General features: G+C 39.9%; 2 protein-coding genes across 2 annotated transcripts in view; one reads left to right on the forward strand and one right to left on the reverse strand.

Moving 5' to 3' along the window:
• Positions 1–259: 259 nt before the first annotated feature.
• On the reverse strand, positions 260–11,141 carry sec23b (SEC23 homolog B, coat complex II component). Its single transcript, XM_041786093.1, has 19 exons — positions 10,985–11,141; positions 8,870–9,097; positions 8,357–8,414; positions 8,131–8,217; positions 7,285–7,521; positions 7,113–7,195; positions 6,828–6,972; positions 5,382–5,540; positions 5,117–5,232; positions 4,432–4,555; positions 4,225–4,305; positions 4,028–4,117; positions 3,702–3,808; positions 3,189–3,342; positions 2,917–2,994; positions 2,586–2,747; positions 2,374–2,460; positions 1,992–2,213; positions 260–1,283 (listed from the first exon to the last, which is right to left on the reverse strand). Exons 2-19 carry the CDS (start codon positions 9,088–9,090, stop codon positions 1,194–1,196), a joined length of 2,301 nt encoding a protein of 766 aa, XP_041642027.1. The 5' UTR covers positions 9,091–9,097; positions 10,985–11,141; the 3' UTR covers positions 260–1,193.
• Positions 11,142–12,733: 1,592 nt separating this feature from the next.
• Positions 12,734–26,390, forward strand: part of ccdc85al (coiled-coil domain containing 85A, like) — a 41,022-nt gene continuing 27,365 nt past the window's right edge. The window contains exons 1-2 of the mRNA XM_041785866.1: positions 12,734–13,371; positions 14,631–15,711. Coding sequence (XP_041641800.1) covers positions 13,126–13,371; positions 14,631–15,711 — 1,327 coding nt within the window. The 5' untranslated portion in view covers positions 12,734–13,125. The remainder of the gene's footprint in view (positions 13,372–14,630; positions 15,712–26,390) is intronic.

Here is a 26,390-nt window from a genome sequence, read left to right on the forward strand (position 1 = left end):
ATAGTTCCAGAGCATGGATGTAAGCATTAGGCCCTCCTCCTGCTGACCTTAACCAACAGATGCCTTCTGTGTGAACTGAGCAGCTGTGCAACCTCCAAGACCTCAATGCAAAATCCAGAGGTCTCACAAGTCCAACCCATGATTTCATCTGCTTAGCTCACTTCTGTTTCACTTGCGAAAAATTGACTTGTTTTGCATGAAGATGAAAAATGGGATGTGCATATTGTTGTAAGGAAAGATAACACAAAGCCCATTTCTGTTGACAGGCCTTTATATGGATAGAATCAAGATCCAGACAAGATCCAAAAAAACCCAACTGTCCTGTAAATACAGCATTACAGTATATTAAAGTTTGATTACAAAGATACTTGGGCAGTTGTCGGGAGCAAATTACCAGATGGTGAATGAGACAAGATGAGAGGACTAAACCATTGGGAGTGACCTATAAAGTCCAAATAGGAAATAAATCAAAACGTTCGTCATTGAAAACAGAGTCACTTGAGTTGATGGGATTGACTCCCATTCATCAGAACATTAATCCTTAGTATGTAGAAGGAATTTTCTTGGAAAACACTTCAAGTTTAATCCACATTTATCTCAATAAATTCCTGTCAAATGAATTCTGATTACAGAGCAATTGGTGTGAGGCTCAACTGGCCCTGTGAACATTTGGTAACCCCACATTACAGATACCATCTTAATTTATTGGTGCGAATGTTCTAGACATGTCAGTTCAAGCTATAGACAAAGCAAACACATATAAGCGGCATATTTAACAGCATTCTCAAAAAAAGACTGACATACTTCTAGACAAACAAATGAACGTACACAAAAAATTAAATTAATTTTCTAATCATTCTTCATGTCAGAGGCTATATCAAATATAAAAGAGCTTTAGTTAATCTGAAATTGCTTACATAAGGACAGTTTGGCTGTGGAGCATTTTCCATAAATAAGTTATTGAAAAGGACTACAAATGTCATTTGTTTTCTTGTTAGGAATGCACAGTTTTCTCTTTTCATTTAGCAGTATGGAATATGTCACATAAAACTCCAGGAAGGGAAAAGTAGAATCAAACAAGCAAATACAATAGAATCTCTGGGTTTAGCTCCTTTACAATGACAAGGAAATGTTAATGGATCCCAGTATAGGGATGGGAATGTCAAATCACTCCTCCCTTTATGGTAGACCATTTATGCAGAGCTGGAAACAGCCAGTTTCTTCAAGTGGTCCATGAAGACCTGCAGGCTGACGTCATCAGTGAGGATGGGTGCTCCTGTCTCCTACAAAAGGCAAGATGACACAAACAGTGGTTAAGTCTTGTACTCTCTTTATGTACGGATCATTTGATGACGTAACCTGATCACATGATCCCTTCAATAAAGCAAACGCTTCCCTCGATAATCTTGTTCTTTGATAGCCATAGATGTATGCACAGTGTTTATACAATGCAGGTTAGGGTTCATTTCCTTCTTGACAAGGGAAAAAGGAGATTAATGGCATTTTAAGCTTCCAATCTTTTTCACTTTGAACTAGGGTTAGCTAATCCTAGACCTGGTAGCCCTGATAGTTTGACTTTGTATCTTCAGGGTTGCCAGCACAGATGTTTTTTTTCCCCACCAGAATATAGACAGTCTATGTGTTTGGAATTTGGCTATGAAAATGAGATTTTTTTAAGCCTAAGGCTGTACATAACCTTGGCCAGCTGAGGCGGCATGAGGAGGAACTACATGAATGAAACTCCTCTGGATTTTACAATCTTTTGTTTTTATAGTCTTGGTTAATGAAGCTGTAATTACAAATTAAACTCTCATTTCCTTTAGTACATCAACAAAGAACAAACATCCAGGAAAAAAACACACACAATATGTCCAGTTTCTGAAGGCAAAGTCCATTTCTACTTCGTGTGATTAGACACCTTCATTTTCGTTAACAAACAAACAAACAAACAAACAAACAGAACACAGCAGGTTAAAGACTTGAAAAATTACCTGTCCCCATGTGTAGAGGTTGTTGTGGGTCTGTGATGGGTTAACTTTTGAGAGCAGGAAGCGAGCCTGAGAGCCTCCATGCTCTGTGTCAATGTAGCGTGGCATGGGAAAACGTGTCTGTAGGATCTCCTGAGCATCATCCAGAGGAGCCTGCAGCAGTTGTTTGAAGTTCTCATACTCTGCCATTTCCTGGTAGCCTGCCTTTCGCCACTGTGCTATGGTCTGGAAATGCAGACATTAATTAAATTAAGATGCCTGCTCTCTCACCAGCATGACAAGAACATGACAGACAGATGGAGACTCATACTGCAGGTTGATGAAAAGGTGACCTGCTAAAAACCTAAATGAAAAGCTAATAATCGTCAGCCACTGCCTTTCTCACCTCTCCATGGTAAATAACCAGCTGGAAGAACGTGTCCATCAGAAGGATTCGGTCTGGCAGGATGCTACTACTGTCCAGGAGAACAGGCTGAGAAGAAAGGAAACAGCTAGGTTAACAGTGTATCTGTCTGTATCTAATAAGCGCAGCCACTAGTTCCAAAGCTCACACGCCTCTCTAGCTGTGATAACAAGTGTTCAGGGTGTGAGGCTGACCTCTGGTGGTCCATAGAAGGAGTATGAGTAGAGGATGGGCTGGATCATGATCAGAGACTGGGTCAGGTCCTGCCTGACAAAGTGGTGCCTATAATATGACGACTCATCAGGGCTGTTATTGAAGACCTGCAGGAAGGGTGACCGCCGCAGATGGAACATAAACTGAAAAACAAACAAAGAAAATATTTTCAAATTCAAGAAAGAAATATGTTATGCAAACAAAAGTGTGCACAGAGCAGTTTCAGTAACAATTTAATTAAATGACAAAGATTTTAAATTTAACTTCCTGTTTTCTTTACATTTCTATATCAATACAAGCTGACATGTTTACCTGTGGGTAGAGGGACAGAGACTCTGACAGCCTGAATGATGTAGGGTCTTCTTTATTGAACTGGCCAAACTTCTGACACTGGAATCCAGTGAGACAAAGCATTTTTAGACACTGTACATAATATGGAACAACCTTGTGTAATGCACAATCCATTTATGATGCAGAATGACGTCTGACCGTTCATCATACCAAACGAGCCTAAAAATGCTAACTATGCATTGTTCCTCTATCCAAAAGCAAAGGAAGGGTGTGACTGTGGGTGTGCCACTTACCAGGCGGATGAGCTGTCTGTCAAGCCAACGGAGGACATCAGGTCCCTCCTCTGACTCTGCTCTGAAGACCCCCAGACGAGCCATGAGCACAGCAGCTGCTTCTTGGTCAAATGATGACTCAATGTGCTGGATTTGGGACTGTGCATCTGCCCAGCTGTGGTAGGGACCGAGAGAAGAGGGAAAGAAAGAGGGAGGGAAACACGTATATGTAGGTGAGCATGGGTGGGGTGTGAATGACACAAACACAACTAGCTCTCAAAGGGTGTCACCAAAAGTTGCAGGTATGTAAACATCCTTTCTCACTGAACTAATATTGAATCCAATGGTCATGTTCTTAGCAACTACCAGGTTTTCATACAACTGGATTGCATAGAGTTGAAATTGGTTTTGAATGTCTTTTCTTGATACTCTTGTTCCTTTAGACTATTAATATTCCAGGGAGATAAGGATAACAGGTTAACATGCATGTGTGCATATAATGTGTCTATAATAACACTGTCTGAACCAACATACTTTCTGGCAACGGTAGTGACCCGTATCCTCCTCTGTGTGTTGGAGTGCTGGTACTGGGTTACAAACTGGATCACCCCTCGACCTCCCTGGGGGACTGGAGCATTGTGCTATACAAACCACACAAAACAAACAAGACAGTGAGGCCAAGATCAATCTCATTTCTCTAAGAATGGCCTTCTGTTACTAAATGAAAATAATTTATATATTAATTAAGCTAATTTTTTAATGTATGTGTTGGGTGTGATTACTAACAATTTGTGAAATCAACCCTTATTAATCTTGTCAGGACTCCATCTTAAACTAATGTTTCTGTAAGTGATACTCACCTGATTAACTACTTCAAAATACATTCCCAGGGTGGTGGATGGGTTGAGACTGCACATTTTCCACTGGCTTGTGCCACCAACACCCATCTCCTACAAAGAACAGAGAACACATTGTGAGGAATGCTCATAAATAACTAGCTGTCAGATTACAATTGATTGTAAGAAGAGAGGAATCTCAGTGTGGCACATTGACTTACATTCTCTGAAACGCAGGAACCCTTGGAGTTGAGTGAGACACACGGTCCAATGGCACCGCAAACCTTCACTTCCCTTGATGTCTATACAAACGAAAGAGTAATATAAATTCAACAACAGCTAATGTTAACAATAACAATAAAGAAGCATTTGTTTTAAATCAAATAAGCAATGAGCAACAATCCTGGCTGAAAAAGCATATTTCTTACCTTAACTTCTAAGATGCCACCAAAGGCCATGCGGAAGTCTCCATTGTAATCTTTGCTAAAGACCCTCTGGAAGGTCTGTTTGAACAAGGATGTATTGAAGGAGTCTCCCATCACAATGTGCCCTCTGTGAACACAATGAACAAATTATTTAGAATCTTAAATATTCCTATGAAAGTTACTTGTTTGGAATTGATAAGAGCAATTCAACATCACTTCCTGCTCTCAAAGTGACTACGACCCCATTTGGGTGAAAATACGCCCTAAATCTCAATGGCAATCGATTAGAAAACAATGGTGGCAACGCGATTTAACACTATTGCATTGCATTTTGTCTGTCAAATGATAAAACTGCCACAACTCACAACATGGTTTTATCTACAACTGACAGAGGAGTATAAAAGAAGATCTCTGTGTCTTTTGACTGAAACTAGAGAGGATTATAGCGGTCAGATGTTGGACAGGTATCTTGTTTCTATCGACTCTAAGCTAGCGTTCTATCTGTAACAGCAGAAGCTTTCGTCTGGCTGCCTGTTAAAAAATTGCTCACGTTCAAGCTTTTAAATAGCAAATGAGGGGGCTGGTTCCCAGATGGGTTTCTCTTATCATGAAAATATCTCCACATCTTAAATAGTCTGACAAATACATTCTTTCATCTTGATCAATAAAGAAGTAAATGCTGACATACCCAGTGAGATTAGACAGGCACTTCATCTCCAGCAGTCCAGTTTGGTCCAGAGCACAAGCATAGATATCAATACTGTGGCCATTTGCTGCTGAGCGGTTTGCCATGGCTTCATAGTACTGTGAGACACACACGCATAAAAAAAAACCCATGCAAAATATTATGAAACAATCAGTTTACAATTGTAGGCTTGCCATTAGGTAAGGTTGTGGGAAAAGTGTCTTTGACTTGCGAAAAAAATGCCAAAATCTGCAGATAATTCACACACCTTGGTGGCTTTCTTCAAATGGCGAGCATTGTCTTTCTGGATGTCATGCCATGAGCGGATGGGGGTTTTCAGCTCATCTCCAACCACCATGCCTGGGCCCTGAGTAGGAGGTCCTCCAATAAACAGCATCACACGGGCCCCTGTGTTGGGGTATGTGCCCTGATTACAAAAATGGAGAAATTAGCCCTTAGTTTATGTCACTTAATAGTACATCTACTTAACTGACAATACCAAAAGCTTGTTATCTGACTACATGCAATCTAATGCTTGAGGTCATTTATGTCCTCATTTATATCTGCTCCATGTGTGCTGAATCCTTGTTTCTGGCTTAAATACGGATAATGAGCACTCTTGGGTGAGTGATTTTGTTCTATTACGTGCAATCTAAGAGGATTAAAAGGAAATATAGATCACCATTACTAGCACAGAACAAAACAGATATTTTTTTAGATTTCAACAACTGTAATATTATTTGACAGCACTGAGCCAAGCAGTCATCATTTTAATATAACTCCAGCACAGAAAGACATTTCCCATTAATTTCATGTGCTCATTTGAAATAATTTAGTATTTTATCAACTGTGTTTTTAAAATCCCATGAACTGCAGAGGTCAAACGTAAATGAGGGTTTTAAAGGAAACCAGTGCCAGCAAAGGACAGGACTCTGAGGGACTGCTCATAACAAAGTTCATAGTCCAGGAGTCATAGAAACAGCTGAGATACATGGAAATGGGCCAAATAGCCATTGTAGGGAGGGAACGTTTAATTCACTCAGAGTATTTGATAATGAGTTCCACGTAAACGGTGACTCATTTTTTAAAAGGAAAGATATGTCCCCATTCAAAGGCAGCAATTATATTAATACACTTGTGTACACCTGGTGTACACAAGTGTACACCTTTTTTCAGCTGTGCCATGTATGTAAAAGAGCCATTTGTCAAGTCAAATGTCTCTTCACAAATGAGTGAATCAGGAGACACTGAAAGAGCCAACTTATTCTAATCAGGCTTCATCTCCTATCTGCTGACAGAGAATACAGGGGAGTAATGATCTGTTGCATCAGTTATATAACCACGCAGATTAGCAGTAGGAGCAGAGAGGATAATGATGGTGGAAGGAAAAGACAGAAGGCAAACAAGGGACCAGCCTTTGAACTGATCATATGTACTGTTCCTGCAGAAGACAGTTTATCAGGCACTGTGTGGATTTCTGAACAGTTACACGTGGCACAAATGCTTTAAGCTATCTAAAGTCCTGGTTACTGGTTGAATACACATTTTTGTGTTGATGTGTGTGTCTAAGAATTGTAGTTTCCATTTGGTCCACATTTGGATTTAACTTGTAATTAACAACACATGTAAGGCACAATATATTTACAGGCCAAAAGTATGTTACTGCACATAATGTACAGCAATATTCATGTGCATATGAGCATTAGTACTGTACCTCCAGCAGACCAACAGCAACAGACAGTGCAACACCAGTGGAGCGAAGCGGTCTTTTGCCCTGAGGAACAGGCCATGGGTCTCTCTGCAGCTCACCGAGCAAGTCTGTCAGATTCATGTCCACTCTGTGCACAGGCTGAAGAAACCTGGATTGAAACACAAAAAACAGCCCTTAGACAAGAGATACTTACTACCATATGATCACAACTATTGTGTTTTTTTTTTTTATTTTACCACAAGCACTAACAGACAAAGAAAGGTGTGAGATGTTAATGCTCCACCATACTTGCAAGAGGGTCCAGCATCCTGAGGTACAGGTGGGCGCCCTTGTTGTCCTGCTGCTCCTGGCTTTGTTAGACCCAGCATCTCCTGAAAAACACAATAAATAAAATGAAAACAATCTTAGCACACCATTTGAAGGATTTTCTGTCCTTTCTCCCCAATTTTCCCTTACCCACCTGAATCTGTTTGGAGGAGAGGTCCTTGGTACCCCTGAACACATAACTCTTTGCAATCCCCTCACAGCTGAGCTCGTGGACCTGGACCATGCGCCCAAATGTGATGAGGCCCACCAGGGCGTTGGGTGGCAGAAGACTGAGGGACATCTGCAAGGACTCTTTCAAAGCCTGGAGGTCTTCCTCTTCCAAGCATGTGTCTACCACATAAAGGAAAATCAGAGGGGCTGGGGGTCCACGCTGTGGAGAGATTAGAAAGAAGGTTTACACTTGAAACATCAGGTTTCAGACAATGAGGAAAAAAGTATTTTTATTATATACATTGGCTGTCACACTTTGTAAGATGCCATCATCAGCTCATGCTACTTTTGAAAACAAAATGCATGTTTTTGAGGGTTAATTTGTTACACCCACTGGTAGGTAAGTCGACCTAGTATAGATTGCAATTCCAAAGATGTTACCGTAAAATATTAACAACAAATATTTATAAAAGCCCCCTGTGTGACCAGAGAAACTATGTGAAATTTTTAATCTAAAGTATTAGATTTGGCTGCACTTAAGTGAAGTGTTGTCTGCAATTTAGTAGATAGCCTTTTTTCATAAAGGGAAATATCCTTAATCTCAAAAAAAGTACAGAGAAATTCATTTTCTGAAGTGTTTAAGCTGGAGGATGAGATTCACTAACAAAAATTATTTAGACAAACAATTAAATAAATAAATAAATAAAACAGTAAATGCCCAATGTTGGAGGCCATTATCAGAAATCACTGTTATTCACCTTCGCTCAGTACATGCAATCTTCATGTATAGGGGCTGAGGTCAGAGTGCAAGCATATGTGTGGTATTTACCTGCACTATGTACTCAATGGTAGAAAACTGTGGCATGAGTTCAGCTGGCTGGTTCACTTCTGAAATGCCTGCGTAAGAGGGAGGAAACTGCAGAGACACACAGAGAACTAGATTAACCAGGCTGTTAGAAGGAATGTAGATGGACAACATTAAGATATGCAGGATTATATAAATAATTGCAACTATTAACATACAATTATCTAATATTGATGACATCAGTACTTACTGGGTTTCTCTGGAAGCAGAAGTTGCAAGCCCATATTTTTGCCCTGAAGTCAACTTGACTGTAAAGAGGGATCAAAATAATACAGGGTTCAGGCATCAAATTGGAGGGAGTGTAGCTGTGACTAATAGCCATTAATGTGAGGTGTGTTTGCAAAATACATTTTGTACCAAACCTTGTGCTTATCACACCTCAGCATTTGGAAAGTGTTTAAAGTGCAATTAAAAAATATGCAATGTAGCAACAAATTCTAATTCATGCAACCCATTTTCTTCTTCTGGTTATTTATTTAATACCACAGTGAAGAAATGTTAAGAACAAAGTAGGCACTCGACAGAAACACTTGTCATTAAATATATGTAACAAAGATAGACATTTTTTGTTATTCTAAACAACTGTTAAATATTAAAGAAAATAATGGCATAATTTACACTTTTATCCTTGTTGATGAAACATTTAGCTAATAAAACCAAAAACGGGCACATTTATGCATTTATAAGTAATGCTTTCACTCACCATAGTGGATTGAGCACTGCCTTGCAGTTGGCTCGGCTGCAAAGGACTGGTTCGTACTGAACTGGAGGTAGGTCAGGCCTCTCCTTGAGAGGTGTGAAGAGACAGGAGACGGGGACCACTAGCCTGGTAGCTTCCAAACGGCTAGAAGGCCAGAGGTTCCAGCTGAATCTCACTCCATCCCTGTCTTCGTTTTGTTGGATGAACTCCTGGTAGGTCGCCATCACTGTGCTGCAGGAATAAAACAACCCAATAGACGACAGTGATGTTGTCAGTCCAGTAGCGGTACTTGTTAAACTCAGTATACGCTGTTCGTCTAAACTGCTTTCACTAGCTGTAATGAACTGCTCTTTATACAGGTACTCCTTTCACTCCCATGCAACATAAAAGACGTGTATTCAAAGTATGACGCAGATATGTGACATCAAAAACCTGTCCAGCTTGTTTCAGCAAGGACAAGAATAGTGCAGTGGAATCCTAGTGGTATTTTTTTATAGGCTCTACCTTTGTTGGGCTGTCAGTGAACCATCAATGATGCCTTTACAAAAGTTCAAACAAACATCCTGTTGTGGTAACAACATACAGTCCCTCTCTCATACAGCTGTCTGAGGAACTCCATATTCCCTAAGCAGAAAATTCTTTCTCAGAAAGTAGGATTGTCATGTTTACTATGTTTTGGGACCAAAATACTGCCAGTGTATTTCTCCAATCAGAACAGTGTGTTGCATATTTGTCGCAATAATTGTTATAGATTTATTCAACTCCAAAGTACCTATCTTAAGAAACATGTGCAGTCTGTTTAAAGTTATCTGGACTGTTTTATTGCTTTACACGCTCCATTATTTTAATGAGTATCATTTAAAACACTTGGTATTGATGTACCAAAGAACTGAACATTTTGACAACCTTATAAGATTGTTAAATGAATGGCTTTAAATAGGATGAAAACTAAATTTACAATCTCTGTTGTTGGCTGGGCAGACTGTTTCAGACAGTACAATATGATCTCTGGCCTATATTGTGAAAAAAGGTAAACAATTTTGAAAAATGTGCTACCACAACTATTTCCTCTTAAATAATTAAACTAATTTAGATAAACTATAACGAGCCAGAAAATAGTAAAACATTGATCATATTTCCCAGCAGTTCCTAGAATATCATCCCACGTCACCCCTTTTGCCTTGCAAACAGTCCAAAGAACAAAAATATTTATTTAATTGCAACACATGACAAAGAGCAGTTAAGTATCTTCGGTTTCAAAACTGTGTTAAGTGTCCAATGTTTACATTTGTTCAGTGAAGTACATACAAGTTGAATTAGTATTTAATTACTTTAAATTGAATTTCATCTTGTCTGAGATACAACAGTTTCTCAGTAGCCAAAAACATCTTGACAAAACAATACATCAGTGCTTATACTGCATGATGAGTGAGTCTAGAACTGAACTTTTTTAATTCATTCTTGATCCACTGACAGTGAAAGTAACATTTAAATCATTAATGCAGGACGAAACTATCTGATCGTCATCTTAGACTGGTTTTGTTCGTTACATTTTTTTATTATGTTATTGGTATTTAAACATCTTATTGCAACCTGAGCACATCAACTCAAGCAGAATAATCTAGAATAATACTTTTTAAAATCTCAAGTTTTCACAGTTTGGTGTTCCTACTTTAAGAAACTTAAAAGAAACCTTATATATGTGAGTTTTTGTGGTGAGGGATAACATGACAATTAGGTTTATAACAGGCAAAAGGACACGTACTATCACTGGTAAAAACGTCGAATGAAGCTTTGGGTCGTGTCTTTTCGTTTCTTCTATTCAGAAATCCTTCAAATAATGTCGGTACGGGTGTCTACGCTTTCTCCCACAATAGGGTACGATAAGCTCGGGGTAAAAACCATATTAGTGTTAGAAAACTAACAAACATAACAATAGACTTCCCCTAAACACTCGTGCTAAACGTCTATGCTGCTTTGACACTCGCATCTTGAAGCTAAAGCTACGCTGGGCTAGCTAACGGAATGTAGCATTAGCGCTGACCCACTTCCTGTCTCTTCTTGAATGAAAGCAGTCACAGATCGTTTACTCTGAGGTAAAAAATGTGGAATACTCACCTTTATATCTGGTTGTCCTTTGTTCTACAAAACACTAGAGAATCTGTGGGGTTCAATTGAGTCACAGCATTTGGAGATTCGTACACACAAGGATGTACAGGACGGTTAGACGACGGTGAGGAGGATCACTCCCTTTCGACCGGCTTCTGCACTTCACTAGACTGACGTGTTACTCTAAGTTTAGCCTTCTCCTATTGGCTCATCCTGCAATGACGTGGACAGCGCCGTAGAGACGTTCACTGCCTACGCTTTGAAAGAAGGTTGTGGGAAATGAAGTTTGTGGAATTAACATAGGAGAACGACGGTATGTGTTCCCCCTCGTGGTTAGTTAAGGAGTTATAGTGAGCCAACTTGAAGTTGAGCACAATTATACAGTATGACAGAGTACATTTTTGCGACGTTACCCGTATAATCTAGTCATTGTACGCCCAATGGCCAATATCAAGTGTTCTGCTATTTATTCTGGGCTACAGTTTCGATTATTTTAGGTAAATAGCCAACTTTTTTCTATTCTACAAACTTCTTGTACTCCGCTATGTTCTATAAACGGACTTTATTCTGAAATTATTTATTTAGGGTATCACATGTTGTGTTTCCTAAGCCTTTTTTAACATTATCTTAGTGCTAATCTGTTACCATCTCTAGGTCACATAGGCTCTATTCCTCCTTGCAGCTGTGGTAGGCTACTGGATTGAAAAAGCCAAACTGCGTTCAGGACGCTATGAAAACACTGTTACAAAGCTGGAAATTAATTAACATCAAACAAAATATTTTTTTTACATTTCATAAACCACTTAACAGATTTATAAAAGTCCAATACAAAATTACAAAGTCTGAAACACTCATTAAAACTACAAACAGATGTAAAACAAATCTGATAAAAAAGAGTACAAGCCTCAAATGCATTAGCAAAAAAATGAAGCAAACTGACGAAATCTGATACAAAACAAAGTCTGAGACACTTTGAGTAAAACACATTTTCACATTTAATGAAACAAATTTTTAAAATGACATTTTACAAACATTGAACACCTTTCATGCCAAGTTGTAGAACACTTTTACAACTAGCCTATTGAAAAAATATACAATCTGACTGAAAGGGAATGCACAAAATGCCAGAAATGACCCAAGTTTCAAGTTTAATAGGGTGAGGTTAACATCAGGAATGCTTTGCCACAAACTGCAACTGCAGGAACTACACTAACTATGGTGATGCAGATCTTCTGGATCATGGTATTTGACTTTGCTAAATTATTTTAATTTTTGTGCATGTGTTTTAGACGTTATTTTGTAGGACTTTGTCAATTTGTTTCAATTTTTGTAAAAGTGTTTCAGACTGTTATTTTGTAGGTTATTGCACTTCCTGGCCACCGTGGCATGCAGCCTACACGTTAGACTTTATATTTGTCTGGGCTGAGATTTTAAATAAACATTCAATGCTGCTGAAAGGTGAGCTAGTCCACTGTTTTCTAATATTCAATTCTGTCCAATTTTTGCACGTCAGAACATATTTTTAACAGGTCAGAGAAAGTGTAAAAACCTGCAGGATAGCATGTTTCAAGCAATCCACACACCTTGTTATGACTCTCTCTAAACTGTGAGTGGCGCTGTAACCATGCTGTATTTTTAGCTGCTTAACCCCTGGAGGGAGCAGAGAGAGAGTGAGTGAGAGAGTAGTAGAGAGAGAGGGGAGGGAGCTGCTCCCTCTCCCTCCGTCTCTCGGTTTCCTCCGTTTCCAGCGGACGCTTTCTCTCCTGTGAACCTACAGACGGCAGGTGTGTACTCTGATAGTCCGCCGAAGCTTTCCTACACTCTGACCACATTTGGAACCGGTTTTGGATACTAAACCAAGCGCAGCAAGGAGGCTGACTGCATTCGGCTACACCCTGGCAGTGAGGATGTTGCAGTGGTAGACGGTGGAGCATCTTCCTCACTGTATCGCACTGAGCCGGCACCGTCAGCTGTTGCTCTAGCAGAGAGTGAGAGAGTCTGGAGCAACAAAAAAGGCCAAACTATGCGACTGACTTTCTGCCGGTAACCGTTTTCCTGCTGAAGTCGACTGTGGAGCGGATGCGAGCAGAGGTTGTCAGCGAGCCTCTGGTTATTTTCTGCCGTTTGTGGGTGCCGGAGGAGCTGTGCCAATGGAGAAAGCGACTCCGCCGCCCCAGCCCCAGCTCCAGCTGTCGATAGCGAAGACTGAAAGTCCCGCGGAGGACATCTCCGGTCTGACCGACGAGGAGCTGCTCAAGTGGACTAAGGAGGACCTGGTACGACGGCTTAGACGGTCTGAGGCCGACAAGATGAGCGTGATTCTGGACCACGGGAATCTTATCCGGGAGGTCAATCGCAGCCTCCAGCTGCACTTGAACGAGATCAGGGGGCTGAAGGTGAGGGGGCGCGCATGTTGAAGGATGAGATCATAGGTTTGGAGCGCACCTGAGAACGCGCATAGCAGGAAGGATGTTCTGATTTGATATTGGCTCTGCAACATGTAATAATGATAAAGAGATGGTATCATTGAAGTTCTTGGGCTACTGTTCAGGCCTATATCAGAATCTCACATAGACACAGTCTGTATGTGCATGCCCAGCCTCAATGGGCTTCTGTCTGTCATCTAACTTTCCGATGGTTTACTTTTATTCCAGTGTTAAAATCAAGAGAAGTTCAATGAGAAGGGTAATAGATGTGTCCGGCATAAATAAACATTTTATCCTAACAATTTAGATTATTACACATAAGTAGAACTAATGCACATGGTCATACCGCTACAAATTATCATCCTTATACTGAAAAGGTGGGCACATTGCTTTGTAAATCCACAGTATGGCCATGAATGAAATCTGGCAACCAGATCTCTCCCTACCTTAGCTACACAAACTTTACATTCCTATAAATCTCTTCCCATAAATCCACTGTATGTGCAGAATGTGCCTGTGTACAACGTGGCTTCTGCTTTAGAAGTATATGGACCCATTCTCCTTTTCAGTAACCTTGACTGCTTTTGTTCCTGCTCCCCCATCAAGAGGAATTTGGCACGGTGTCCAAAATGTTTACAATTAAAGCAAAGACCCAGCCTGAGGTGGCCTCAGATGGAGCACATGGGGATCATTTGCCTTTCTTGGAGCTCCTGTCACCTCTCCACCCATCCAAACTGCCTAATTACACAGGAAAGAGCTGGAGGGTAAGAAAGAGAGCAAGGGGGAGAAAGTACAGTGGAGAAACAAAGAAGAAGCTCTTGGGGAGGTGAAAAGGGATGTTTAAGTACACTTTGCTGGTGTGTAAAATGTTCAGAATATGTAATTTAATTTCCCTTACCCATTCATATTGCTTCGTGTGGCTTCACCATTTCCTACAGGAGATTCTACATGTTTATGCAACACAGCGAGCCAATTCTTTCCTGGGAAATACAAAGAAGGATTATGATTTCATTTTATTATGATTGCATACAGCGTCTGATTGTTATCTAAAACAGCACAGAAATGGATTAAATCATAAAATGTAATTAAAAAACAATTCTGCTTTGTACCAAATAAAAACAACATTTGATCTTACTGGAATGATCAGCATTTATGATGCTTTCTAATGGTCAGTTAAACTCATCTCTCCTTTTTCTTCCTCTTTTTTAATCCTTCTCTCTTCCTCTCAGGACATTAATCAGAAGCTGCAGGAGGACAACCGGGAGCTGCGGGACTTGTGCTGCTTTCTGGACGATGACAGGCAGAAAGGAAAGCGTGTGTCCAGGGAGTGGCAGCGTTTGGGACGCTACAGTGCCAGCATCATGCGCAAAGAGGTGACCCTGTACCTTCAAAAACTTAAGGAGTTGGAGCTTCGGCAGGAGGAGGTAATCAGGGAAAACATAGAACTGAAGGAGCTCTGCCTGCTGCTGGATGAGGAGAGGGGAGTGGTTGGGGGAGGAGGGGGAGGGAGTGGAGGGGGTGTAGGGATGGGAGGGTGCCGCAACTCTATAGACAGCCAGAATAGTTTGCTGCTGGTGCCTGGACATGGGCTCCTGATGAGAGATGTAGGAGATGGGAGCAGCACCTCCAGTGCAGGGAGCGCTGACAGCTCCGATCACCCACACCACAAGCAACCTCATCTGGCTCCAGGGGTGGGCGGAGTCAATAGTAGTGGTGGGGATAAAGGGAGCCCAGAGCTGGTACACAAACCAAGGTGTAGCAGTATTAGTGGATTAGCAGGTGGAGGTTTAGGGGACAGGGAGGTGTCCAGTCCTGAACTACCTCCAGGGCGCCATCGGAGTACAAGCCTGGAGTACCCATACACTCTGCCGCAGATCTGCCGGCCCCGCTGTGGCTCCATATCAGTGCCTGACCACAGTCGAGTCATGAGGGGCCTCAGCCCGGAGAAATACGGAAGGAACATAGGTGGACGGAGTCCTGAGCAACACCCTAAGCACCACAGCTCTGATCTGCTCCTGGGCCAGAGGCAACACTTCCTGGGTCAAGGAGGCAGTGGGGACCTCTATCAGAGACACAACAGGAGCAGCATCAGCAGTACTGGCTGTGGGAGCCCCGAGCCCAGGCTGGCACATTTAGGGACCACAGATCACCTTGAAAAGGTCAAGGGAGGCAGCCCTGAAACTCAAAGGCACCAGTACGGTATGAGCCCTGACCACGTGAAGTTTGGCAGCCCTGCGAGGGAGGGGCAGAGAAGGGCGGCTGGAGATGAGCTGTCACCACATCATCGGAGCATCTACAATGGCATGAATGGTAGGTTTGAGTGTATTCACAGCATTTTCTCCTAATGGGTAGTTTAGTGGTACTCTATTGGGTGGACTCATTATTTAGAAGTGGGTATAGTTTACACTAAAAATTAAGTACATATACTTTGGTTTTCTTATTCAACCATCTCCATAAACAGATACCATGGTGCAAAATCTTTTAATGCACTAGAGCAACAGAAGTTATCACAAAAGCCCTAAAGTTTGGCTTTTTCCAGTTTTCTCTGTGCACACGAAAATATAAGGTTGGATGCATTTTCCCTGAACTCTAATAATTCTATAAAGTAGAACTGATTGAAGATATTATTGGAAGACACTTGTTTGATTAAGAAAAACTCTCCTTCTACTGACTGCTGCAAAATATACATCATTATTGATTTTTTACTGTCTCGTGAGGAATGTGGGTTAGCTCAGAGGATGAGAGAGAAAATCAAGACTTTAGAAATATTTATTTTACATGCCGAGTATCTAAGTTGAACAGATTCCCTGTCCAAAAATCCATGATCAGATTTCAGTGCAGTGTTTTAACTCTTGGCACACTAAACGGCACCCACATGCTTCCCTTGGATGATGATAAAAAAAGAAAAACAAATCTTTGCTGAGATGATGCCGATCCCAGAAATCTGAGTGTGTGTTGAGGGTGTCTGAGAAAAGGAGGAATATCAAAGTAGCAACTTGGCTGCTGTTTACATACCCCACAGTGGCTGATAATGATTTCTGGAGTCCTGGGAAAAAAGTGCTGAGTGGGACAGAGCTGGCAGAAGCTAAAGGACAAATTCCTCAAGGTGAAATATCTGCCTGACTTTGAGGATAAAATTACAAGAGAAAAAGAAACAATCCAAACAAAGCAGAGTGATAAACACACCACAGGAAGGATTTCTGTTTCTTCCTCTTAAGTTATGTCAACAGTTATGTGATATCATGTGCTGAAGTCACTGAATGTTGAGTCATTTATTGATTACACAGACTGACATGCTTTGTTGGCCGTAATAATAACAAGGCTTAGACACAAATTACTGTTTACAGAGTGTGTTATATTTGTTAGCATGGGCATTCTACACATGGAGACCAGGTTACTCGATGAGAGGAGTGTTCAGCCTATGAAACAGTTGTATAATGTCATCTGTGGCATTGATGATGTAATCTTGATGTCATCAGGGTAATCTCTGGTTTTGAGACAGAAACATTTTAACAGGAAGTGTCTGTTACAAAATGGGATAGTGGATGTAATAATAAGTGAAATTGTTTTTTTTTTCACACAGAGACTATAGGTGTTATATCTCTCCTGTTTGGCTTTAATTTAGGCTATTCTTTCTGTGCAGTCCTCTGTGGGTGATCACACTGAACTGCTGAAATGGCCCTTTAAGAATTACAAAACCACCACTGTAGCAGAAATGACAGCCCTGTAGTAAACATGCTCTCTATGGCTATTTTACAATCTCCTCGGATTGTGGCAGATTACTACAGAGACACAAATAACTATGGTTTGGACCATAATACTGTTTCTATTTTTGCTCTCTGTGCTTTCCGTAGCTCAATAAGAGATTTCAACCTTGATGTAACCTGAGACCCATAGGATGTCTGCAAAAGGCAATGCTGCATTAATGCCTTACAAATCCTTAATTGGAAAATGTTGTGAGTGCACAGGGCACTCACTGGCCCTGAAGCCTGGTGCTTTGCCAACTGTGGCATAACGGTTGTGAACTTAGCTCTGAGTGGGATGAATGCACCAAACAGCCTTTAACCAGGTTCACAGACTCTTCATTACGCCTGTGTCTGAGAGAAACATGAGTGTGTGCCTGTTGCTTTAGAGCCACATTGGTATATCATGACTAGTTGTCAGAAATGCTGTTTGTCTCTAACTGGAAAAAATGTCCCCACAGGCTTTGACATGCCTCCACTGACCTGACAAGGACACTTACGTCAATTCTCACAACTCTGTGTTTACAGTGTGATGAATGCATGCAATCAACATTTAAAAGCAGGTTGAATATTTTTCTCTTGTGCTGAAGCTACTGAGTAATGGCTTAGGAATTTGCTGACAGATTAAATGCTCAAAGACAGCTCTGTAGGAAATGAAAAACAGGAGGGTAAATTATAACAACAAGAAAATAGAAGCAAAAAGGTCAGCTTTTATAGCTGTGCCCATGTCTGTTACGACCCATCCTTACTGCCATGTCCTTTTTTTGGACAGAGAGGGAATGTAATTCCTGTGACGATGTAGTACACTCTACTCGCTTGGATTATTCCCTAAGCCCTTTGCACAGCATTATTTCATTTTTTATGTACTTGTGTATGTCCCTGTGTGTGTGTCTGTGTCTGTGCCACAGTCACCATCCAGGGTCACTGTAGCAGTGTAGGCCTTTATTCAGACAAATGAAAATCTCATGTTAACGTGCCACTAGACAGGACTGAAGCTCAGGCACTTCCAATTCCTGACAAAATCTAAAATGAAAGTAGAGCAACATTTTGACCTCTGCAGCCTTTTAATGAAATCTAGTTTTGGCATTTTCAGGGGCCTTTATCACATATTCTGTTATGTTTAAAGCCAGGAGAAAGGCGTGGCCCCAAATGACTGAAATCTCCTTTCAATTGCTAGATCAAATGAAAATGATATTGAATTTGAGAAAAAAATCCCAAGTCACAACAAGTGACTTTAAAAAAGTTTTCGTAAGTGGTATAACAAAAAGCTATTGAGCTAATTCTGAAGTTACTATTGACTTTTTACATGGTGCCCCATAAAGCTTGGGTAGAATGTATGACACAGTAGCGGGGTTTTAAACTTTGATATGATGCTAGTAAAAGTCGGATTATATCAATACCTCTTTGGTAGGCAAGGCAACAAAAACAAAAGTCCCACAGGCACCAAAATGAAGAAAACATTTATTTTCAATGATTGAAAATTGCAGACAAACACAAATACCATGGTGAGGCTCAGTACCAACATGTTGCCAACTTTATTGTGCAGTTAAGACAGAGTATAGGATTTACTTGTAGTTTTTAATAGATTCATTCAACAAACTGTCCTTTGAGATAAAAGTAGTTTTTTAAGCACTTTGACACAACTGATCCTTAAAAATAGGAGAATGCATGTTTTTTCAAGAGATATGGTGTTGAAAATTGTTGCGGTAACAAAACACGTTGTGCTGTATTGACATATAATATAGATACAGCACAAATAAACAACGAAAGCTTCTGTTCAGTTTTGACCTAGACTTAAATTCATCCTTCTTTCTATGAGATAGATTCACTGTTAGTGAAGATAATCAGCTGAACACACTGTCTCCTGACCCAGACTTAAGGGGTGAATGTTTGCTAAGCCTAACAGATCTCTGCACTGTAGAGGGTCTTTTTCAAAAAGATGAGGGACTTAATCATGTTTTCTGCTTTAGCAATCACAAGTTCTGCATATTAGCTTAAGCTGCTCAGATGATCTAGGGGAGAAAAAAAGGGCGCATGGGAAAAGAAGACGTTATAGTGTGTGAAAAAGAATCTGTCCTTGGAGTTTCAATAAACACTATATACTCGCATACTGTGTCAAATTTACCCGACAATTAATTGTCTTCAAATCCCTGCACTAGCTGATTACTGTTGTTATGTGTCAAGTGTTCTTTTTCTACTTGAATAAAAGTACCAGCCTTAGACCTGTAGATATTTTCAAGCATACCAGATTGTAAACAGAGGTCACAAAGGCGCCTCAATAGCAGTAAAGACTAGTATTGATTGTCATGTGACAAGACCACCTAGTGTGTTAGGTAGACTTTGTCTTTTTTCACACGTAACAGGTTTAGCTGGAGTAGCCTTAGTGAAAACTTCTAATAGCGGATGAGAGGGACTTATGCTAGTCTGAATTCTGATACGACAGCTAACTTCCAAACAAGGGGAAGAACCTATGACTATTAAGTCATAAGTGTTTTTTTAAACACAACCTGGGACATGAAAAAATATGTGAACTTGACTAATGATGCAACTCTTTATAGTAATTGGCCTTGTATTGTTTTAACATTGAATATGTATTTGTTCAGATATCAGTTGTAAGATGTAAATAACACACATACTGTATCACTGCATTGTTTTCAAACTCTTAATTGCAATGGCCATCTAGGAAAGGGCATTGCAATGCATTAAAAAATTAAAGATTAACACACATATTTAATTTGGGCTGAACAATTTGTGAAAATAATGTAATCGTGTTTTTTCCCCCAATATTGCAATTTATTTCTACAATTTTTTTATGTTTCTCATCTTATATATTTTTCAGTAAATACAAGTAATAAACCATTCTATACTACAACCTGCACAATATAAGATAGTATATACTAGGGCAAAACAATTTTAAACAAACAACTAATTGTGATTTTTTAGCTCATATTGCAAATTTGATATTAATTGCTGTATTGAAGGATGATCATTTTTGTGTTATCTCGTTTTAAATAAGAAAAACTTATACATAAGTAAAGCAGGAATTGTTATCCTCAAAAAACTTGAATGTTTGCATTATGTGCATAAAATATCTGCTGCAAAAAAATATTAAACTGGTATTTTGACATATTTCAAGTTTGGAAAATATAGCAACTTTTGCGATTTGTAAATTGCAGAAGGCCATATTGCAGTTCAATCTAATTTGTGATTAATTGCCCAGCTCTATTTTTGACACAAAGCAAAATGCAGACTTAATGGCACATGGAACTTAAATACAATACCACAAATAAAACAGCAGTTACCAGATAATTCATGACAACATAAACAAACATCCACCGCATCAGTTTCACACACACAACCACTTAACACTTGTTCTTATTTATAGATGGGTTTAAGATTCTGATTTGGTTTGACATAAAAATTGGTTGTTTGAGATTGTGTTGTGATCAGGAGAAACATGATAAAATAAAAGAAACATGAACCGCACAAACAATTTACCTCATATATAAGCAAATATAAGTGTCCAATAATGGCCTTTGCTACCATGTTTATCACCTTTAAATACCTAATTTGAGATGGGGTTCTATTATTAAGCCAAGTTATATGACTGAAAACCTGACCTTCACCATAATTTTTTTTTTTACGTAAAACCTTATCCAGATGTGATTTTCTGAAGTCATTTATATACAACCTGAAAAAAGAGGACTTAAAGCAGTACCCCGTTTTGATCTTAAGAGAAAAGAATTTTCGACTGTTATTTATAAAGCTTATGGTGTGAAGATCTAAGTATTAAGTTTTTACTGAGAAATGACATTTGGAAATTTTATAATTTATATCACAAAAGTCCCAAGTGTCAAATTATTTCCTGAGAATCGGGGAGCTTATAAATTCAAAAATTTTAGTAAGGCTGTTTGAAGTAAAATATTATAACAGTCCACATAAGGCTGAAATATATGGATGTACATAATTAATGATTTCAAATATAGGTGAACTACAACACAAAACAGGAAATACATGCATACTAAAGTAAAGAGTTGCATTGCTCATAATTAGGGAAGCACAATAATATAGTATAATATCAGTATTGACAGATATTAACTTAGAAAGTGATTTATTGGTAACCTGACATGCCAGATAGACTGTATCTTATATCCATAGCATGAGTAAATTTCACATTCATCTGGGAAACCTCCCATAGAAAGCATTTTGGAAGGGCAGGACTTTTTAAAAAATCTCTGAAAAGTGATTGGAATAATGTTATGTCTGTCAGATTCATGATGGGCCAATCAGAGCGACAAGACAAAATGAGGTTGTAGGCATGCACTTCTCCTGAGCTGATAGGCTACTGCTGCCGTAGTCTGAACAGCGCAGCTTCTTGACAAGTAAAATTCACGCCAAGGCCAGTTGAGAGAAGTGCAAAAACATTGTCTCTGCATAGAGAAGCTTTTGGTGTGGCTCTTTGATCTTGTTTTTAAAAACATATGTGACCCAGTTCCAATTAAACTTTCCTGTGGCTACATCCAAGCAAATAGGTACCGTGGCAGCTGCCAATGGATACACTGACAAACCCTACCTGTAATGATTGTAAACACTTCCAAAGTAGGCGGGGAGAAGGGCGAACATACATTTGCTGTTATAAAAAGCTTTCATAGTGGCTCTATGCTCTTGTTTTAATAATGAAATATCCAGATAAAACGGTAGTTGTGCTAATTACTCCACAACAGCCATTCCATATACCCGCTACAACTAACCCCTCCCCCCGTAACTCTCACAAACTCATGCCGAAGCAGGAAGAGCAACAAAATCTTCTCCATCATGAAAAGCTTTTAGTGTTGTTTTTACTTGTTATTTCATACAGAAAAATGGTCCAGTTCTGGTTAAATTGCTGCTGTGCTAGAGCTATACTGCTAAGCATTGCACCGGCAGCAGCCATTTCAAACAACAGTACAACTAAACCCCAACCATAGCCACTGCATCGTTCTCCTCTATTGACGCTGATTGGTCTGAACAGAGTTCGGTTTGGCACAAACGTCGTGGATTGGAGCTTTTCAAGATAGATTTTCCTGATGACAGACATGGAGTCAGGCAAATCCATCTGCAACGCAAGTTTAAATCCCATATTTAAATCATATTTCTACTCTTTAAACAGTGCTATGTAGCTGTAACTTTTTGCACAGGTTTTCTTCTTATACAGGCCAAAACATATTTTTGCTTTAAATTGTATATGACTCATTTGTGTTCATCTGCAAAGATGTGTAATATATTTGTCTTTAATTTTATTTTCAAGTTATAGCACAATTGGTAATTTTAGATACGCTACATTGGGAGTCTCACTCTTTAGTCATGATGTTTAGATAATGTTGTAATTAAAAGACCTGCCACGACATAATAAGCCATTACTATCTGCCCTTTTCTGTTAAAATCTGAAATAATGTGTCTTTAGTTTTGATTTCTGCTTGTCATACCCTGTCGTATTTGCTGAGCTAAGATTGAGTGAACACTATTCATGGGAAGGGTTATGTGAAAGTGGTCTGAAAACATTTTCCTTACAGAAATGGAATTTTACATGTCATGTCTAGTGAACCTTTACAGATGCATTTTATGTTTTAATCCATTTGGATTTAAAGTGACAAACACTGATTGTAAGGCTCTCCATTCTAAGCACTGAATCTGTGATAGAATTAGCAAAGATCACCCCTATATCTCATTGATTCCTATAATCTGTGTAACAGTGGCATCAGTTCAGACAGCCCAGCTCCTCTGGCTGTTGTTCTGAAGTGCTGCTGCCTGTTAGTGCAACAGGAAATCATCACTGTAGCGTTGGCTTCAGATAATGTTCTCCCTCTCCACCATCACTGAGAAAGCAAGGCTATCTCTCTTTCTTCTGCTCTGTCTTTCTTGCTCCTTCCATCCTAATTGGCTGCCGAAGTGAGCAACCAGCTGTCGGACAGAGAGCAAACTCTGATTATAGAGCCTTCTTTCCGGAGGAAGATGTACAGTTTGCCAGGCTGAGCTGGGGATGAAGGGGTTGAGGAAGTATTTGAGTGGATTACTGGCTGTTTTCCTTTCCTTCTTCTCTCTTTTTCGCCCTTCCTCTCTGTATCACGTTTTCTCCTCTTCCTCTGACTCCACTCTGTGGTCTTCTTCCTCTCGCTCGTTTGCCAAGTCCATGGATAGAGAGCATCCCCTTGACAAATTATGAAGTCTCAGCCTAAGCAGCCTGAAGATACTCAAATGTTTGTCACAGCTGCTCTGCATGAAAGGATTCTGGGGAGTATTAGGCTGCTCTAACTCCAGTGGATTATTATTATTAGCAGATAGCCTCTCTTACACTGGGAGCATCCTGAATTTACCTTTTTCAACCTGCTTAAACAACAGCATGGAGACTGAGAAATTTGAGTAATCATTTTATCTCATAAGAGGAGAGTTTCCTGTTGATTAGTGTTTTCCCAATTAAGAATTGAGTTGTTGCACCTTGTCTGACTACCATTTTAAACAAAAGAAGAGAAAGATAAGGTCGAAGAATCCAGAGATGGTTCAGGCTGAGACCACATAGACGTGTGATGCTGAGGTGGATGTCTTTATCACACTCCTGCACAGGGGAAAATGTTACCTTTAAATTCTGTCATTGGATTTGTAATTACACCTGAGACCAATTATCCCAAACACCCTTGTCTTTAGGCCATCAGAGCAGCCATCATCGAAGCAGCGCATGATTAAGCATTTTGTTTATCTACCTCATGTGCATATCATTGTCATTATTAATCAGGCTGCTGCCAGCTTTGACTCTGAAAGCATCTCCTAGATGGAGCAATGAGCCATACTGTTTCTGTGTAATACTCAAAGAATGCACATTACTCTTTTTGTCTGTTACCCTTATTTCCTGACAAAACTCATGACACTGGTAATGTCAATGGGAAATGATGTGAAAGAAGACAACAATTAATTTCAGCAAGCTAAATTATAAACAGGAGAAGCCAGGAGATTGATAATGTACTACAGACATAGTCTGGAAGGTCCAGTCACTGGCTAATCCGTAGTCCTGGCTACCATTACCCCATGAAGACAAAAGAACACTCCAAGCAACTCAGATAAAAGGTTATTTAAAAGTAGAAGTAAATCCATCAGCAATAAAATGGAAAGAATATAGCACGTGTAAATCTGCCTCGATGAGGCCGTCCTCGCTAGAGACTAGTGAGAGAGGCCACTATGGGGTTGGTGGAGTTCATCAAGAGGCATATGGGACACTCCATGGTCAAGTGGAGAAATTTATTTGGTCTGATGAGAACAAGTTGATGCTTTATAATAGACAAGATGCTATGTTTGGCACCAAACACATCACCACACCACAAAAACACTATCCCCACTGTGAAGCATGGTGGTGGCAGCATCGTGCTGCGGGGATGCTTCTCTGCAGTTGACCCTGGGAGTCTTGTAAAGGTAGGGAGTAAAATAAAATCAGCAAAGTATCTAAAAATCCTGGAGGGCAATCTTATTCAGTCTGCAAGAGAACTACATCTTGGGAGAAGATTTATTTTCCAGCAAGACAGTGACCTGAAGTATTCAGCGAAAACTACACAAATAGATTTAGGATAACAAGATGGATGTTTTGGAGTGGCTGAGTCAAAGCCAAGACCTCAATTCAATAGTGAATTTGTGGCTGGACATGAAAAGGTTTGTTCACACCAGATCCTTGTGCAACCTGACCAAGCTTGAGCAGTTTTTTGAAGATTAATGGAGTAAAATTGCAGTGTCCAGATGTCCACGCCTGATTGACACCTATCTACACAGACTCAGTGCTGTGATTGTAGCCAAAGGTGCATCTACAAATACTGACTTGAGGATTCACCCCTTTATAAATTCTAATATTAACTCAATTTGCATGACATTTTTTGTTTGACATTCATTTGTAGAAATCTGTTTTCACTTTGACATTTTGGCATTAAAGTCAAATTATATTGACCATGATATATTTAAAAAATCAATAGAGGGTAAAACATACAAGGGGGTCAAATTTTTCTTATAGGCACCGTAAAAGGCTTAAAAAGATGGCATATGGGCATGTTTGGAAGTTAGCCACATTGCATACTCCCTTACATTTTCACACACCAGTAGCTCCTAACAAGCTGCGTGAGTTATGAAGTAGGCTTGCTTTAGCAGCTTGCTTTAGCAGCATGCTTTAGCATCGCTCAAGTCCAACCCCCAGAGATATGTGACAAATGTTCCAACGTAGCCCCAGTCATTTGGTAGACATGCAAACCCAGCAGAATAGAGAATGGTCTTTGTCCTCTTACGCTGTGCCAGTAGGGAACCATCCACCAAGCTGAGAGGAAATTAGCTCGCTAGGCCAGGTAATTAACTGGAAGTTTAGTGGCTGCGTGTATGAGGGCAGCACTGTGCCTGAGGGGACTTCTGTCAGTCCCAGAGCCACCAGCAGTAACCACATTTAGCTGCCTTATATATACTTTGGCTGTGGCTATATGCTGGGAGCTGGCAGTCTGAGGTTGTCAGGTGATCAAGTGGGAGTAAAGGCAGTAAAGTAAGCTGGACAGGTGGAGCTGAGTTTGTCATGTACTGTCTGCAGGCCCTACCAGAGCTGTTTGTTTGGAAACTTTCAGCTGTCAAACTGGCTTAAAGGATGATGTTTGTTTTTAACTTTAATATTGACTGATCTTCATCATTCTATGAGAAACAACCTGCCTGAGTTTCATAAGTTAGAATTATTATTAATACAGCAGCATACACCATTTGCCGCATTACTCTGCATAACAACGCACGGAACATTTCCTTGATTTTCTGTCACGTGTCTGTTTCTTTTAACATAAAAGTGTTAGATGTCATTTTTTACTGGGAGAAGCTGAAATTCATAGGGCAGGAAATTAATTTTTTGATGGATCCAGCGTGGACAGTAAGTGTGTCATGATGTGCTATATGATGTCTAATACTTGCATGCTGTTAGGACATAAAGTCAGGTTTCTTCATCTTGGTACCTTTATGCCACAGGGCAAATCTAAATTATGTTAACAGTCTGTACAGGTGGCATGTTTGGAATAAGTGTCATCCCAGATGTTAAAACACTTGTTGAAACCCAGCACACTAAAGATATCAAGTGTGAGACCACTTATTGATGATGACTCTTTTTAAAGTTAAAGGTGTTTTGCCAAAAAACAGTTCTACTCTGTTTTTAATTTTCAACAATGTCAATGTCAAGAAAAACAAAACATTGCATGTCAGCAAATACTTTTT

Source organism: Cheilinus undulatus, linkage group 4 (assembly GCF_018320785.1).
Source record: "Cheilinus undulatus linkage group 4, ASM1832078v1, whole genome shotgun sequence".
Lineage (NCBI taxonomy): Eukaryota > Metazoa > Chordata > Actinopteri > Labriformes > Labridae > Cheilinus > Cheilinus undulatus.